At 42.6% G+C, this 15721-nt stretch overlaps 1 protein-coding gene across 3 annotated transcripts in view; it reads left to right on the forward strand.

Moving 5' to 3' along the window:
- camta2 (calmodulin binding transcription activator 2) overlaps positions 1-15721 on the forward strand; it is a 131079-nt gene that overhangs the window by 4883 nt on the left and 110475 nt on the right. For 2 of the 3 annotated variants that reach the window (XM_090214963.1, XM_090214961.1), the window contains exons 2-4: positions 2298-2407; positions 7686-7792; positions 12082-12149. In XM_090214963.1, the coding sequence (XP_090071089.1) occupies positions 2371-2407; positions 7686-7792; positions 12082-12149 (212 nt within the window). In that variant the 5' untranslated portion in view covers positions 2298-2370. Of the gene's footprint in view, positions 1-1707; positions 1810-2297; positions 2408-7685; positions 7793-12081; positions 12150-15721 lie in introns of those variants that run through there. The other variant, XM_090214962.1, reaches the window with a different exon arrangement.

The raw sequence follows: 15721 nt of genomic DNA on the forward strand, positions 1-15721 counted from the left end.
TAAGGTCTACTACACCTGTTGTATTCAGCATTTCACTGTAAGGTCTACTACACCTGTTGTGTTCAGCATTTCACTGTAAGGTCTACTACACCTGTTGTATTCAGCATTTCACTGTAAGGTCTACTACACCAGTTGTATTCAGCATTTCACTGTAAGGTCTACTACACCTGTTGTATTCAGCATTTCACTGTAAGGTCTACTACACCTGTTGTATTCAGCATTTCACTGTAAGGTCTACTACACCTGTTGTATTCAGCATTTCACTGTAAGGTCTACTACACCTGTTGTATTCAGCATTTCACTGTAAGGTCTACTACACCTGTTGTATTCAGCATTTCACTGTAAGGTCTACTACACCTGTTGTATTCAGCATTTCACTGTAAGGTCTACTACACCTGTTGTATTCAGCATTTCACTGTAAGGTCTACTACACCTGTTGTGTTCAGCATTTCACGGTAAGGTCTACTACACCTGTTGTATTCAGCATTTGACCATTTTTTGTATTTGATTATGGCTGGTCGTACTGAATGATTATGGCTGGTCGTACTGAATGATTATGGCTGGTCGTACTGAATGATTATGGCTGGTCGTACTGAATGATTATGGCTGGTCGTACTGAATGATTATGGCTGGTCGTACTGAATGATTATGGCTGGTCGTACTGAATGATTATGGCTGGTCGTACTGAATGATTATGGCTGGTCGTACTGAATGATTATGGCTGGTCGTACTGAATGATTATGGCTGGTCGTACTGAATGATTATGGCTGGTCGTACTGAATGATTATGGCTGGTCGTACTGAATGATTATGGCTGGTCGTACTGAATGATTATGGCTGGTCGTACTGAATGATTATGGCTGGTCGTACTGAATGATTATGGCTGGTCGTACTGAATGATTATGGCTGGTCATTCAGTGTGTGTGTTTGAGGTTGGTTACATGACAGGATAGCCTGAACATGTGACAGCTGGTTTGTTAGGTGACAGCTGGTTTGTTAGGTGACAGGATGGCCTGAACATGTGACAGCTGGTTTGTTAGTTGACAGGATGGCCTAAACATGTCTGTCTGCCTTCATTTCAGATGTATGTTTGCCTTCATTCCAGATGTCTGTCTGTCTGCCTTCATTCCAGATGTCTCTCTGCCTTCATTTCAGATGCCTGTCTGCCTTAATTCCAGATGTATGTCTGTATGCCTTAATTTCAGATATCTGTCTGCCTTCATTTCAGATGTCTGTCTGCCTGCCTTCATTCCAGATGTCTGTCTGCCTTCATTTCAGATGTATGTCTGTCTGCCTTCCTTCCAGATGTATGTCTGTCTGCCTTCCTTCCAGATGTCTTACTGTCTTCATTCCAGATGCCTGTCTGCCTTCATTTCAGATATCTGTCTGTCTGCCTTCATTCCAGATGTATGTCTGTCTGTCTGCCTTCATTTCAGATGTCTGTCTGTCTGCCTTCATTTCAGATGTCTGTCTGTCTGCCTTCATTTCAGATGTCTGTCTGCCTTCATTTCAGATGTCTGTCTGCCTTCATTCCAGATGTCTGTCTGCCTTCATTCCAGATGTCTGTCTGTCTGCCTTCCTTCCAGATGTCTGTCTGTCTGCCTTCCTTCCAGATGTCTGTCTGCCTTCCTTCCAGATGTCTGTCTGCCTTCCTTCCAGATGTCTTTCTGCCTTCATTTCAGATGTCTGTCTGTCTGCCTTCATTCCAGATGTATGTCTGCCTTCATTCCAGATGTCTGGCTGCCTTCATTTCAGATTCGGTTACTAGTCCAACGCTCTAACCACTAGGCTACACTGCCGTGTGTATCAGGTGTGTGTGTATATGGTGTGTGTGTATATGGTGTGTGTATCAGGTGTGTGTGTATCAGGGGTGTCAGGTGTGTGTGTGTATCAGGTGTGTCAGGTGTGTGTGTGTATCAGGTGTGTCAGGTGTGTGTGTGTGTGTCAGGTGTGTGTGTATCAGGTGTGTCAGGTGTGTGTGTGTATCAGGTGTGTGTGTGTGTGTGTGTGTCAGGTGTGTTTGTGTGTCAGGTATGTGTGTGTGTATCAGGTGTGTGTGTGTACCAGGTGTGTGTATCATGTGGGTGTGTGTACCAGGTGTGTGTATATTAGGTGTGTGTGTGTACCAGGTGTGTGTGTATATCAGGTGTGTGTGTGTATTAGGTGTGTGTGTGTACCAGGTGTGTGTACCAGGTGTGTGTGTGTACCAGGTGTGTGTTCTTTGATCCAATCTGTTCCTCTTCTACTTATTGATATATTATTTGTATTGATTTCCTGTGTGTGTGTGTGTGTGTGTAGTATCGCAGTGTGGACCTCTGTGGTGTGTGAGTTGTGTGTAGTGCCGCTGGTTGGAGTGAGTCGTCTAGTCATCATGAACAATAAGGAGAGAGAGAGCACAAAAGAGTCAGGTGAGTCTGTCTGTCGCACACGGATGATGTCACACCATCACAAAACATCTGTCTGTGTATTTATCCGTCTCTCCATCTCTCCATCCATCTCTCCATCCATCTCTCCATCCATCCATCCGTCTCTCCATCCATCTCTCCATCCGTCTCTCAGTCTCTCCATCTCTCTCCATCTCTCTCCATCCATCTCCATCCGTCTCCATCTCTCCATCCATCTCTCCATCCGTCTCCATCTCTCTCCATCCATCTCTCCATCTGTCTCCATCTCTCCATCCATCTCTCCATCTGTCTCCATCTCTCTCCATCCATCTCTCCATCTGTCTCCATCTCTCTCCATCCATCTCCATCCGTCTCCATCTTTCTCCATCTCTCTCTCTACCGCTCTCTCCATCCATCTCTCCATCCGTCTCCATCTCTCTCCATCCATCTCTCCATCTGTCTCCATCTCTCCATCCATCTCTACATCCGTCTCCATCTCTCTCTCCATCCATCTCTCCATCTGTCTCCATCTCTCTCCATCCATCTCTCCATCTGTCTCCATCTCTCTCCATCCATCTCTCCATCCGTCTCCATCTCTCTCCATCCATCTCTCCATATGTCTCCATCTCTCCATCCATCTCTCCATCCGTCTCCATCTCTCTCTCCATCCATCTCTCCATCCATCCATCCGTCTCTCCATCCATCTCTCCATCCGTCTCTCAGTCTCTCCATCCGTCTCCATCTCTCTTCATCCATCTCTCCATCCTTCTCCATCTTTTTCCATCTCTCTCTCTCCACCTCTCTTTCCACCTCTCTCTCCATCCATCCATCCACCTCTCCATCCGTCTCTCCATCCATCCATCCATCCATCTCTCCATCCATCCAACTCTCCATCCATCCATCCATCTCTCCATCCGTCTCTCCATCCATCCATCCATCTCTCCATCCATCCAACTCTCTATCCATCCATCCATCCATCCATCCATCCATCCGTCTCTCTATCTCTCCATCCATCTCACCATCCATCCATCTCTCTCTCCATCTCTCCATCCATCCATCCATCCATCCATCCAACTCTCCATCCGTCTATCTCTCCATCTGTCCATATTTTTCTCTCTCCATCCGTCTCTCCATCCACCCAACTCTCCATCCGTCTCTCCATCCATCCATCCATCTCTCTATTCATCCATCCATCTCTCCATCATCAATCCATCTCTCCATCCATCCATCCATCTCTCCATCCATCCATCCATCCAACTCTCCATCCATCCATTCATCCATCTCTCCATCATCCATCAAACTCTCCATCCATCCATCCAACTCTCCATCCGTCCATCCAACTCTCCATCCGTCTCTCCATCCATCCATCCATCTCTCTATTCATCCATCCATCTCTCATCATCAATCCATCTCTCCATCCATCCATCCATCTCTCCATCCATCCATCCATCCAACTCTCCATCCATTCATCCAACTCTCCATCCATCCATCCATCCATCCATCTCTCCATCCATCCATCCATTCATCCATCTCTCCATCCATCCATCTCTCCATCATCCATCAAACTCTCCATCCATCCATCCAACTCTCCATCCGTCCATCCAACTCTCCATCCTCCATCTCTCTATTCATCCATCCATCTCTCCATCATCAATCCATCTCTCCATCCATCCATCCATCTCTCCATCCATCCATCCATCCAACTCTCCATCCATTCATCCAACTCTCCATCCATCCATCCATTCATCCATCTCTCCATCATCCATCAAACTCTCCATCCATCCATCCAACTCTCCATCCGTCCATCCAACTCTCCATCCGTCTCTCCATCATCCATCTCTCTATTCATCCATCCATCTCTCCATCATCAATCCATCTCTCCATCCATCCATCTCTCCATCCATCCAACTCTCCATCCATTCATCCAACTCTCCATCCATCCATCCATCTCTCCATCCATTCATCCATCCATCTCTCCATCCATCCAACTCTCCATCCATCCATCCATCCATCTCTCCATCATCCATCAAACTCTCCATCCATCCATCCAACTCTCCATCCATCCATCTCTCTATCCATCCACCCATCCATCCATCCATCCATCCATCCGTCTCTCTATCTCTCCATCCATCTCTCCATCCATCCATCTCTCTCTCCATCTCCATCTTTCCATCTCTCTCCATTCATATCTCCATCCGTCTATCCTTCTATCCATCCATCCATCTCTCCATCTGTCTCTCCATCTCTCCATCCATCCATCTCTCTCTCCGTCTCTCCATCCGTCTCCATCTCTCTCCATCCATATCTCCATCCATCTATCCTTCTCTCCATCCATCCATCTCTCCTTCTGTCTCTCCATCTGTCTCTCCATCTGTCTCTCCATCTCTCCATCCATCCAACTCTCCATCCATCCAACTCTCCATCCATCCAACTCTCCATCCATCCAACTCTCCATCCATCCATCCATCCATCCATCCATCCATCCATCCATCCATCCATCCATGTATCCAACTCTCCATCCATTTATCTCTCCATCTCTCCATCCATCCATCCAACTCTCCATCCATCCATCCATCCATCCATCCAACTCTCCATCCGTCTCTCCATCTCTCCATATTTTTCTGTCTCTCCATCTCTCCATCTATCTCTTCATCTCTCCATTTCTCCAGCCATTTCTCCGTCTCTCCAGCCATTTCTCCATCTCTCCATCCGTCTCTTCATTTCTCCGTCTCTCCAGCCATTTCTCCGTCTCTCCAGCCATTTCTCCGTCTCTCCATCCATCACTTCATTTCTCCGTCTCTCCAGCCATTTCTCCGTCTCTCCAGCCATTTCTCCATCTCTCCATCCGTCTCTCCATCTCTCCAACTCTCCATCCATCCAACTCTCCATCCATCCAACTCTCCATCCAACTCTCCATCCATCCAACTCTCCATCCATCCATCCATCCATCCATCCATCCATATATCCAACTCTCCATCTGTTTATCTCTCCATCTCTCCATCCATCCATCCAACTCTCCATCCATCCATCCATCCATCCATCCATCCAACTCTCCATCCGTCTCTCTCCATCTCTCCATCCGTCTCTCCATCTCTCCATATTTTTCTGTCTCTCCATCTCTCCATCCATCTCTTCATTTCTCCGTCTCTCCAGCCATTTCTCCATCTCTCCATCCGTCTCTCCATCTCTCCATATTTTTCTGTCTCTCCATCTCTCCATCCATCTCTTCATCTCTCCGTTTCTCCAGCCATTTCTCCGTTTCTCCAGCCATTTCTCCGTCTCTCCAGCCATTTCTCCGTCTCTCCATCCGTCTCTCCATCCGTCTCTCCGTCTCTTCATCATTCTCTCCATCCATCTCTCCGTCTCTTCATCCGTCTCTCCATCCATCTCTCCATCTCTCCGTCTCTCCATTTCTCCATCTCTCCATCCATCTCTCCATCTCTCTGTCTCTCCATCTCTCTCCATCTGTCTCTCCATCTCTCCATCCATCTCTCCATTTCTCCATCTCTCTGTCTCTCCATCTCTCTGTCTCTCCATCTCTCTGTCTCTCCATCTCTCTGTCTCTCCATCTCTCCATTTCTCTGTCTCTCATCTCTCTGTCTCTCCATCTGTCTCTCCATCTCTCCATCCATTTCTCCATCTCTCTGTCTCTCCATCCAACTCTCCATCCATCCATCCATCCATCCATCCATCTCTTCATCCATCCAACTCTCCATCCATCCATCCATCCATCTCTCCATCCATCATCAAACTCTCCATCCATCCATCCATCTCTCTATCCATCCATCCATCCATCCATCTCTCTATCCATCCATCCATCCATCCATCCATCCGTCTCTCTATCTCTCCATCCATCTCTCCATCCATCCATCTCTCTCTCCGTCTCCGTCTCTCCATCTCTCTCCTTCCATATCTCCATCCGTCTATCCTTCTCTCCATCCATCCATCTCTCCATCTGTCTCTCCATCTCTCCATCCATCCAACTCTCCATCTACCTCTCCATCCATCCAACTCTCCATCCATCCATCCATCCATCCATCCATATATCCAACTCTCCATCCGTCTATCTCTCCATCTCTCCATCCATCCATCCAACTCTCCATCCGTCTATCTCTCCATCTCTCCATATTTTTCTGTCTCTCCATCCGTCTCTCCATCCATCCAACTCTCCATCCGTCTCTCTATTCATCCATCCAACTCTCCATCATCAATCCATCTCTCCATCCATCCATCCATCCATCTCTCCATCCATCCATCCAACTCTCCATCCATTCATCCAACTCTCCATCCATCCATCCATCCATCCATCCATCCATCCATTCATCCATCTCTCCATCCATCATCAAACTCTCCATCCATCCATCCATCCATCCATCCGTCTCTCTATCTCTCCATCCATCTTTCCATCCATCCATCTCTCTCTCCGTCTCTCCATCCGTCTCCATCTCTCTCCATCCATATCTCCATCCGTCTATCCTTCTCTCCATCCATCCAACTCTCCATCTCTCTCCATCTGTCTCTCCATCTCTCCATCCATCCAACTCTCCATCCATCCAACTCTCCATCCATCCAACTCTCCATCCGTCTCTCTCCATCTCTCCATCCATCCATCCAACTCTCCATCCATCCATCCATCCATCCATCCATCTCTCCATCTCTCTGTCTCTCCATCTCTCCATTTCTCCATCTCTCCATCTCTCCATTTCTCAATCTCTCTGTCTCTCCATCTCTCCATTTCTCCATCTCTCCATTTCTCCATCTCTCTGTCTCTCCATCTCTCTGTCTCTTCATTTCTCTGTCTCTCCATCTCTCTGTCTCTCCATCTCTCTGTCTCTCCATCTCTCCATCCATCTCTCCATTTCTCCATCTCTCTGTCTCTCCATCCATCTCTCCATTTTCTCACCTATTCTCTCACCCTACCAACTCCTTCACCTAACAACCTTTGTGTGTGTCTCTGTGTGTCTCTGTGTTTCTTTGTGTGTGTGTGTGTGTGTGTATCTCTGTGTGTGTGTCTCTGTGTGTTTGTGTGTGTGTGTGTGTCTGTGTGTGTGTGTGTGTGTATCTGTGTGTGTGTGTGTGTGTGTCTCTGTGTGTTTGTGTGTGTGTGTGTGTCTCTCTGTGTGTCTCTGTGTTTCTTTGTGTGTGTGTGTGTGTGTGTGTGTCTCTCTGTGTGTGTGTGTGTGTGTGTGTGTCTGTGTGTGTGTGTGTATCTCTGTGTGTGTGTGTGTGTGTCTCTGTGTGTTTGTGTGTGTGTGTGTCTCTGTGTGTTTGTGTGTGTGTGTGTCTCTCTGTGTGTATGTAGAGAACAGCCGAGGCCAGATGAAGGTGTTTCTGCCTAACAAGTTGTTGGAGCGTCTCCCTCAAACCACCTCCCTACCCAAGGAGAGACTACGATGGAACACCAACGAGGTAGAGTGAAGAACTAGTTATAGACTAGACTGGTTATAGACTAGTTATATTCTGGTTATAGACTAGTTATATTCTGGTTATGGACTAGTTATATTCTGGTTATAAACTAGTTATATTCTGGTTATAGACTAGACTGGTTATAGACTAGTTATATTCTGGTTATGGACTAGTTATATTCTGGTTATGGACTAGTTATATTCTGGTTATGGACTAGTTATATTCTGGTTATGGACTAGTTATATTCTGGTTATAAACTAGTTATATTCTGGTTATGGACTAGTTATATTCTGGTTATAGACTAGTTATATTCTGGTTATGGACTAGTTATATTCTGGTTATAAACTAGTTATATTCTGGTTATGGACTAGTTATATTCTGGTTATGGACTAGTTATATTCTGGTTATGGACTAGTTATATTCTGGTTATAGACTAGTTTTATTCTGGTTATGGACTAGTTATAGACCATACTGGTTATAGACTGTTATAGACTGGTTATAAACTTGTTATAGACTAGACTAGTTATAGGCTGATTATAGCCGAGTTATAGACTGATTTATAGAGTTGTTATATAATTCTGCACTAGACTGGTTATAGACGTGTTATAGACTGGTTGTAGACTGGTTGTAGACCAGTAATGAACTAGACTGGTTGTAGACCAGTTATGAACTAGACAGGTTATACACTGTCCTGTAGACTCATTATAGACTAGGTATGGACTAGTTATAGTCTGTAGACTACCTTTAGATTGATAACCAGTCTACAACCAATCTATCAAATAAAGCCCTTCTTACATCAGCTGATATATCAAAGTGCTGTACAGAAACCCAGCATAAAACCCCAAAGAGCAAGAAATGCAGGTGTAGAAGCACGGTGGTTATAGACTGGTTATAGACTAGACTGGTTATAGACTAGTTATAGAGTACTTATTAACTGGTTATACCCTGGTTATAGACTGGTTATAGACTGGTTATATAATGTTATAGTCGTCTTATAGACTAGACTGGTTATAGACTAGTTATAGAGTACTTACTGACTGGTTATATACTAGTTATAGGCAGATTATAGACTAGTTATGACTGGTTATATACTTGTTATAAACTAAACTGGTTATAAACTTGTTATAGACTTGTTATAGACTTGTTATAGACTGTTATAGACTTAAATACGTATTATAGACTGGACTGGTTTTAAAGACTGGACTAATTTATAGACTAGTTATAGGCTGATTGTAGACTAGTTATGACTGGTTATATACTTGTTATAAACAAAACTGGTTATAAACTTGTTATAGACTTGTTATAGACTTGTTATAGACTTGTTATAGACTGTTATAGACTGTTATAGACTTGCTATAGACTTGCTATAGACTTGTTATAGACTTGTTATAGACTTGTTATAGACTTGTTATAGACTGTTATATACTGTTATAGACTTATAGACAGTTATAGACTTGTTATAGACTTGTTATCGACTGTTATAGACTTGCTATAGACTTGCTATAGACTTGTTATAGACTTGTTATAGACTTGTTATAGACTTAAATACTTGTTATAGACTTGTTATAGACTGTTATAGACTGTTATATACCGTTATAGACTTGTTATTGACTTGTTATAGACTGTTATAGACTGTTATATACTGTTATAGACTTGTTATAGACTTAAATACTTCTTATAGACTGTTATAGACTGTTATATACTGTTATAGACTGTTATAGACTTGTTATATACTGTTATAGACTTATAGACTTGTTATAGACTGTTATAGACTGTTATAGACTGTTATAGACTTGTTATAGACTTGTTGTAGACTGTTATTGACTTAAATACTTATTATAGACTGTTATAGACTTGTTATCGACTGTTATATACTGTTATAGACTGTTATAGACTTGTTATAGACTGTTATAGACTGATAGACTTGTTATAGACTGTTATAGACTTGCTATAGACTTGCTATATACTTGTTATAGACTTGTTATAGACTGTTATAGACTTGTTATAGACTGTTATAGACTGTTATAGACTTGTTATAGACTTGTTATAGACTGTTATATACTGTTATAGACTTGTTATAGACTTAAATACTTGTTATAGACTGTTATAGACTTGTTATAGACTGTTATAGACTTATATACTAGTTATAGACTGTTATAGACTTGTTATAGACTGTTATAGACTGTTATAGACTTGTTATCGACTGTTATAGACTGTTATAGACTTGTTATCGACTGTTATAGACTGTTATAGACTTGTTATAGACTGTTATATACTGTTATAGACGTGTTATCGACTGTTATATACTGTTATAGACTGTTATAAACAGTTATAGACTGTTATAGACTTGTTATAGACTGTTATAGACTGATAGACTTGTTATCGACTGTTATAGACTGTTATAGACTGTTATAGACTTGCTATAGGCTTGCTATAGACTTGTTATAGACTTGTTATAGACTTGTTATAGACTGTTATAGACTGATAGACTTGTTATCGACTGTTATAGACTGTTATAGACTGTTATAGACTTGCTATAGGCTTGCTATAGACTTGTTATAGACTTGTTATAGACTTGTTATAGACTTGTTATAGACTTAAATACTTGTTATAGACTGTTATAGACTTATATACTAGTTATAGACTGTTATATACCGTTATAGACTTGTTAATGACTGTTATAGACTGTTATAGACTTGTTATATACTGTTATAGACTTGTTATAGACTTAAATACTTGTTATAGACTGTTATAGACTTATATACTAGTTATAGACTGTTATAGACTGTTATAGACTTAAACACTTATTATAGACTGTTATAGACTTGTTATAGACTGTTATAGACTGTTATAGACTTGTTATCGACTGTTATAGACTGTTATAGACTTGTTATCGACTGTTATATACTGTTATAGACTGTTATAGACTGTTATATACTGTTATAGACTTTTATAGACTGTTATAGACTGTTATAGACTTGTTATAGACTGTTATAGACTTGTCATAGACTGTTATAGACTTGTTATAGACTGAAATACTTGTTATAGACTTATTATAGACTTGTTATAGACTGTTATAGACTTGTTATAGACTGTTATATACTGTTATAGACTGTTATAGACTGTTATAGACTTGTTATATACTGTTATAGACTTTTATAGACTGTTATAGACTTTTATAGACGGTTTTAGACTTTTTATTGACTGTTATAGACTGTTATAGACTGTTATAGACTGTTATAGACTTAAATACTTATTATAGACTGGACTGGTTTTATTGACTGGACTGATTTATAGACTAGTTATAGGCTGTTATCGACTGTTATATACTGTTATAGACTGTTATAGACTGTTATAGACTTATAGACTTATAGACTTGTTATAGACTGTTATAGACTGTTATTGACTTAAATACTTATTATAGACTGTTATAGACTTGTTATAGACTGTTATAGACTTAAATACTTGTTATCGACTGTTATATACTGTTATCGACTGTTATATACTGTTATAGACTGTTATAGACTTGTTATAGACTGTTATAGACTGTTATAGACTTGTTATAGACTTAAATACTTATTATAGACTGTTATAGACTGTTATTGACTTAAATACTTATTATAGACTGTTATAGACTTGTTATAGACTGTTATAGACTTAAATACTTGTTATCGACTGTTATAGAATGTTATAGACTGTTATAGACTTGTTATAGACTTAATATAGACTTGTTATAGACTGTTATAGACTTGTTATAGACTGTTATAGACTGTTATAGACTTGGTATATACTTGTTATAGACTGTTATAGACTTTTATAGACTGTTATAGACTAAAATACTTATTATAGACTGGACTGGTTTTATAGACTGGACTGATTTATAGACTAGTTATAGGCTGTTATCGACTGTTATATACTGTTATAGACTGTTATTGATTGTTATAGACTTGTTATAGACTGTTATAGACTGTTATAGACTTGTTATAGACTTGTTATAGACTTAAATACTTGTTATAGACTTGTTATAGACTTGTTATAGACTGTTATATACTTAAATACTTATTATAGACTGAACTGGTTTTATAGACTGGACTGATTTATAGACTAGTTATAGGCCTATTATATACTAGTTATATACTAGTTTTAGGCTGTTACAAATTATTCTTCAAGTAAAAGTTAAATGCTGATTTCCACACTTGTTATAGAGAGACTGGTTACAGACTAGTGACTAGTAGTAAGGTAGTGAGTGATACAGTGGTTATGAATTAGTTATAACAGATGTTGTTTCCTAGGAGATTGCATCCTACTTGATCACATTTGACAGACATGAAGAGTGGCTATCCTGCTCGCTCAAGACCAGGTAACTCACCAACACACACACCGAGTAACACACACACTCACCGAGAAACACACACACACACCAACACACACACCGAGAAACACACACACACAGAGAAACACACACACACACACACACACCAACACACACACTGAGAAACACACACTGAGAAACACACACTGAGAAACACACACAGAGAAACACACACAGAGAAACACCAACACACACACCGAGAAACACCAACACACACACAGAGAAACACACACACACACACACACTGAGAAACACACACTGAGAAACACACACTGAGACACACACACTGAGAAACACCAACACACACACCGAGAAACACACACACACCGAGAAACACACACACACACCAACACACACACCGAGAAACACACACACACAGAGAAACACACACACACACACACACACCAACACACACACTGAGAAACACACACTGAGAAACACACACTGAGAAACACACACAGAGAAACACACACCGAGAAACACCAACACACACACCGAGAAACACCAACACACACACAGAGAAACACACACACACACACACACTGAGAAACACACACTGAGAAACACACACTGAGACACACACACTGAGAAACACCAACACACACACCGAGAAACACACACACACCGAGAAACACACACACATCTCACCCACATCTCACCCACCATCTCACCCACATCTCACCCACCATCTCACCCACATCTCACCCACATCTCACCCACCATCTCACCCACCATCTCACGCACCATCTCACCCACATCTCACCCACCATCTCACCCACATCTCACCCACATCTCACCCACCATCTCACCCACCATCTCACATCTCACCCACCATCTCACCCACATCTCACATCTCACCCACATCTCACCCACATCTCACATCTCACCCACATCTCACCCACATCTCACCCACCATCTCACCCACATCTCACATCTCACCCACATCTCACCCACCATCTCGCATCTCACCCACCATCTCACCCACCATCTCACCCACCATCTCACCCACATCTCACATCTCACCCACATCGCATGTCTCACCCACCATCTCACCCACATCTCACAACTCACCCACATCTCACCCACATCTCATATCTCACCCACTATCTCACCCACATCTCACCCACAACTCACCCACATTTCACCCACAACTCACCCGCATTTCACCCACAACGCACATCTCACCCACCATCTACCCACAACTCACCCACCATCTACCCACATCTCACCCACAACTCACCCACAACTCACCCGCATCTCACCCACAACTCACATCTCACCCACCATCTCACCCACATCTCACAACTCACCCACATCTCACATCTCACCCACATATCACCCACATCTCACCCACATCTCACCCACCATCTACCCACAACTCACCCACCATCTACCCACAACTCACCCACCATCTCACCCACCATCTCACCCACATCTCACATCTCACCCACATCGCATGTCTCACCCACCATCTCACCCACATCTCACAACTCACCCACATCTCACCCACATCTCATATCTCACCCACTATCTCACCCACATCTCACCCACATCTCACAACTCACCCACATTTCACCCACAACTCACCCGCATCTCACCCACAACTCACATCTCACCCACCATCTCACCCACATCTCACAACTCACCCACATCTCACATCTCACCCACTTCTCACCCACATCTCACCCACATCTCACCCACCATCTACCCACAACTCACCCACCATCTACCCACATCTCACCCACATCTCACAACTCACCCACATTTCACCCACATCTCACCCACATCTCACATCTCACCCACCATCTCACCCATATATCACCCACATCTCACAACTCACCCACATCTCACATCTCACCCACCATCTACCCACATTTTATTTATTTTATTTATTTTACCTTTATTTAACCAGGTAGGCAAGTTGAGAACAAGTTCTCATTTACAATTGCGACCTGGCCAAGATAAAGCAAAGCAGTTCGACAGATACAACAACACAGAGTTACACATGGAGTAAAACAAACATACAGTCAATAATAAAGTATAAACAAGTCTATATACAATGTGAGCAAATGAGGTGAGAAGGGAGGTAAAGGCAAAAAAAGGCCTTGGTGGCAAGGTAAATACAATATAGCAAGTAAAACACTGGAATGGTAGTTTTGCAATGGAAGAATGTGCAAAGTAGAAATAAAAATAATGGGGTGCAAAGGAGCAAAATAAATAAATAAATTAAATACAGTTGGGAAAGAGGTAGTTGATAGGGCTAAATTATATGTGGGCTATGTACAGGTGCAGTAATCTGTGAGCTGCTCTGACAGTTGGTGCTTAAAGCTAGTGAGGGAGATAAGTGTTTCCAGTTTCAGAGATTTTTGTAGTTCGTTCCAGTCATTGGCAGCAGAGAACTGGAAAGAGAGGCGGCCAAAGAAAGAATTGGTTTTGGGGGTGACTAGAGAGATATACCTGCTGGAGCGTGTGCTACAGGTGGGAGATGCTATGGTGACCAGCGAGCTGAGATAAGGGGGGACTTTACCTAGCAGGGTCTTGTAGATGACATGGAGCCAGTGGGTTTGGCGACGAGTATGAAGCGAGGGCCAGCCAACGAGAGCGTACAGGTCGCAATGGTGGGTAGTGTATGGGGCTTTGGTGACAAAACGGATTGCACTGTGATAGACTGCATCCAGTTTGTTGAGTAGGGTATTGGAGGCTATTTTGTAAATTACATCGCCAAAGTCGAGGATTGGTAGGATGGTCAGTTTTACAAGGGTATGTTTGGCAGCATGAGTGAAGGATGCTTTGTTGCGAAATAGGAAGCCAATTCTAGATTTAACTTTGGATTGGAGATGTTTGATATGGGTCTGGAAGGAGAGTTTACAGTCTAACCAGACACCTAAGTATTTGTAGTTGTCCACGTATTCTAAGTCAGAGCCGTCCAGAGTAGTGATGTTGGACAGGCGGGTAGGTGCAGGTAGTGATCGGTTGAAGAGCATGCATTTAGTTTTACTTGTATTTAAGAGCAGTTGGAGGCCACGGAAGGAGAGTTGTATGGCATTGAAGCTTGCCTGGAGGGTTGTTAACACAGTGTCCAAAGAAGGGCCGGAAGTATACAGAATGGTGTCGTCTGCGTAGAGGTGGATCAGAGACTCACCAGCAGCAAGAGCGACCTCATTGATGTATACAGAGAAGAGAGTCGGTCCAAGAATTGAACCCTGTGGCACCCCCATAGAGACTGCCAGAGGTCCGGACAACAGACCCTCAGATTTGACACACTGAACTCTATCAGAGAAGTAGTTGGTGAACCAGGCGAGGCAATCATTTGAGAAACCAAGGCTGTTGAGTCTGCCGATGAGGATGTGGTGATTGACAGAGTCGAAAGCCTTGGCCAGATCAATGAATACGGCTGCACAGTAATGTTTCTTATCGATGGCGGTTAAGATATCGTTTAGGACCTTGAGCGTGGCTGAGGTGCACCCATGACCAGCTCTGAAACCAGATTGCATAGCAGAGAAGGTATGGTGAGATTCAAAATGGTCGGTAATCTGTTTGTTGACTTGGCTTTCGAAGAC

This window comes from Oncorhynchus mykiss, chromosome 21 (genome assembly GCF_057628025.1).
Source record: "Oncorhynchus mykiss isolate SJ-2025 chromosome 21, ASM5762802v1, whole genome shotgun sequence".
In the NCBI taxonomy this organism is placed as follows: domain Eukaryota; kingdom Metazoa; phylum Chordata; class Actinopteri; order Salmoniformes; family Salmonidae; genus Oncorhynchus; species Oncorhynchus mykiss.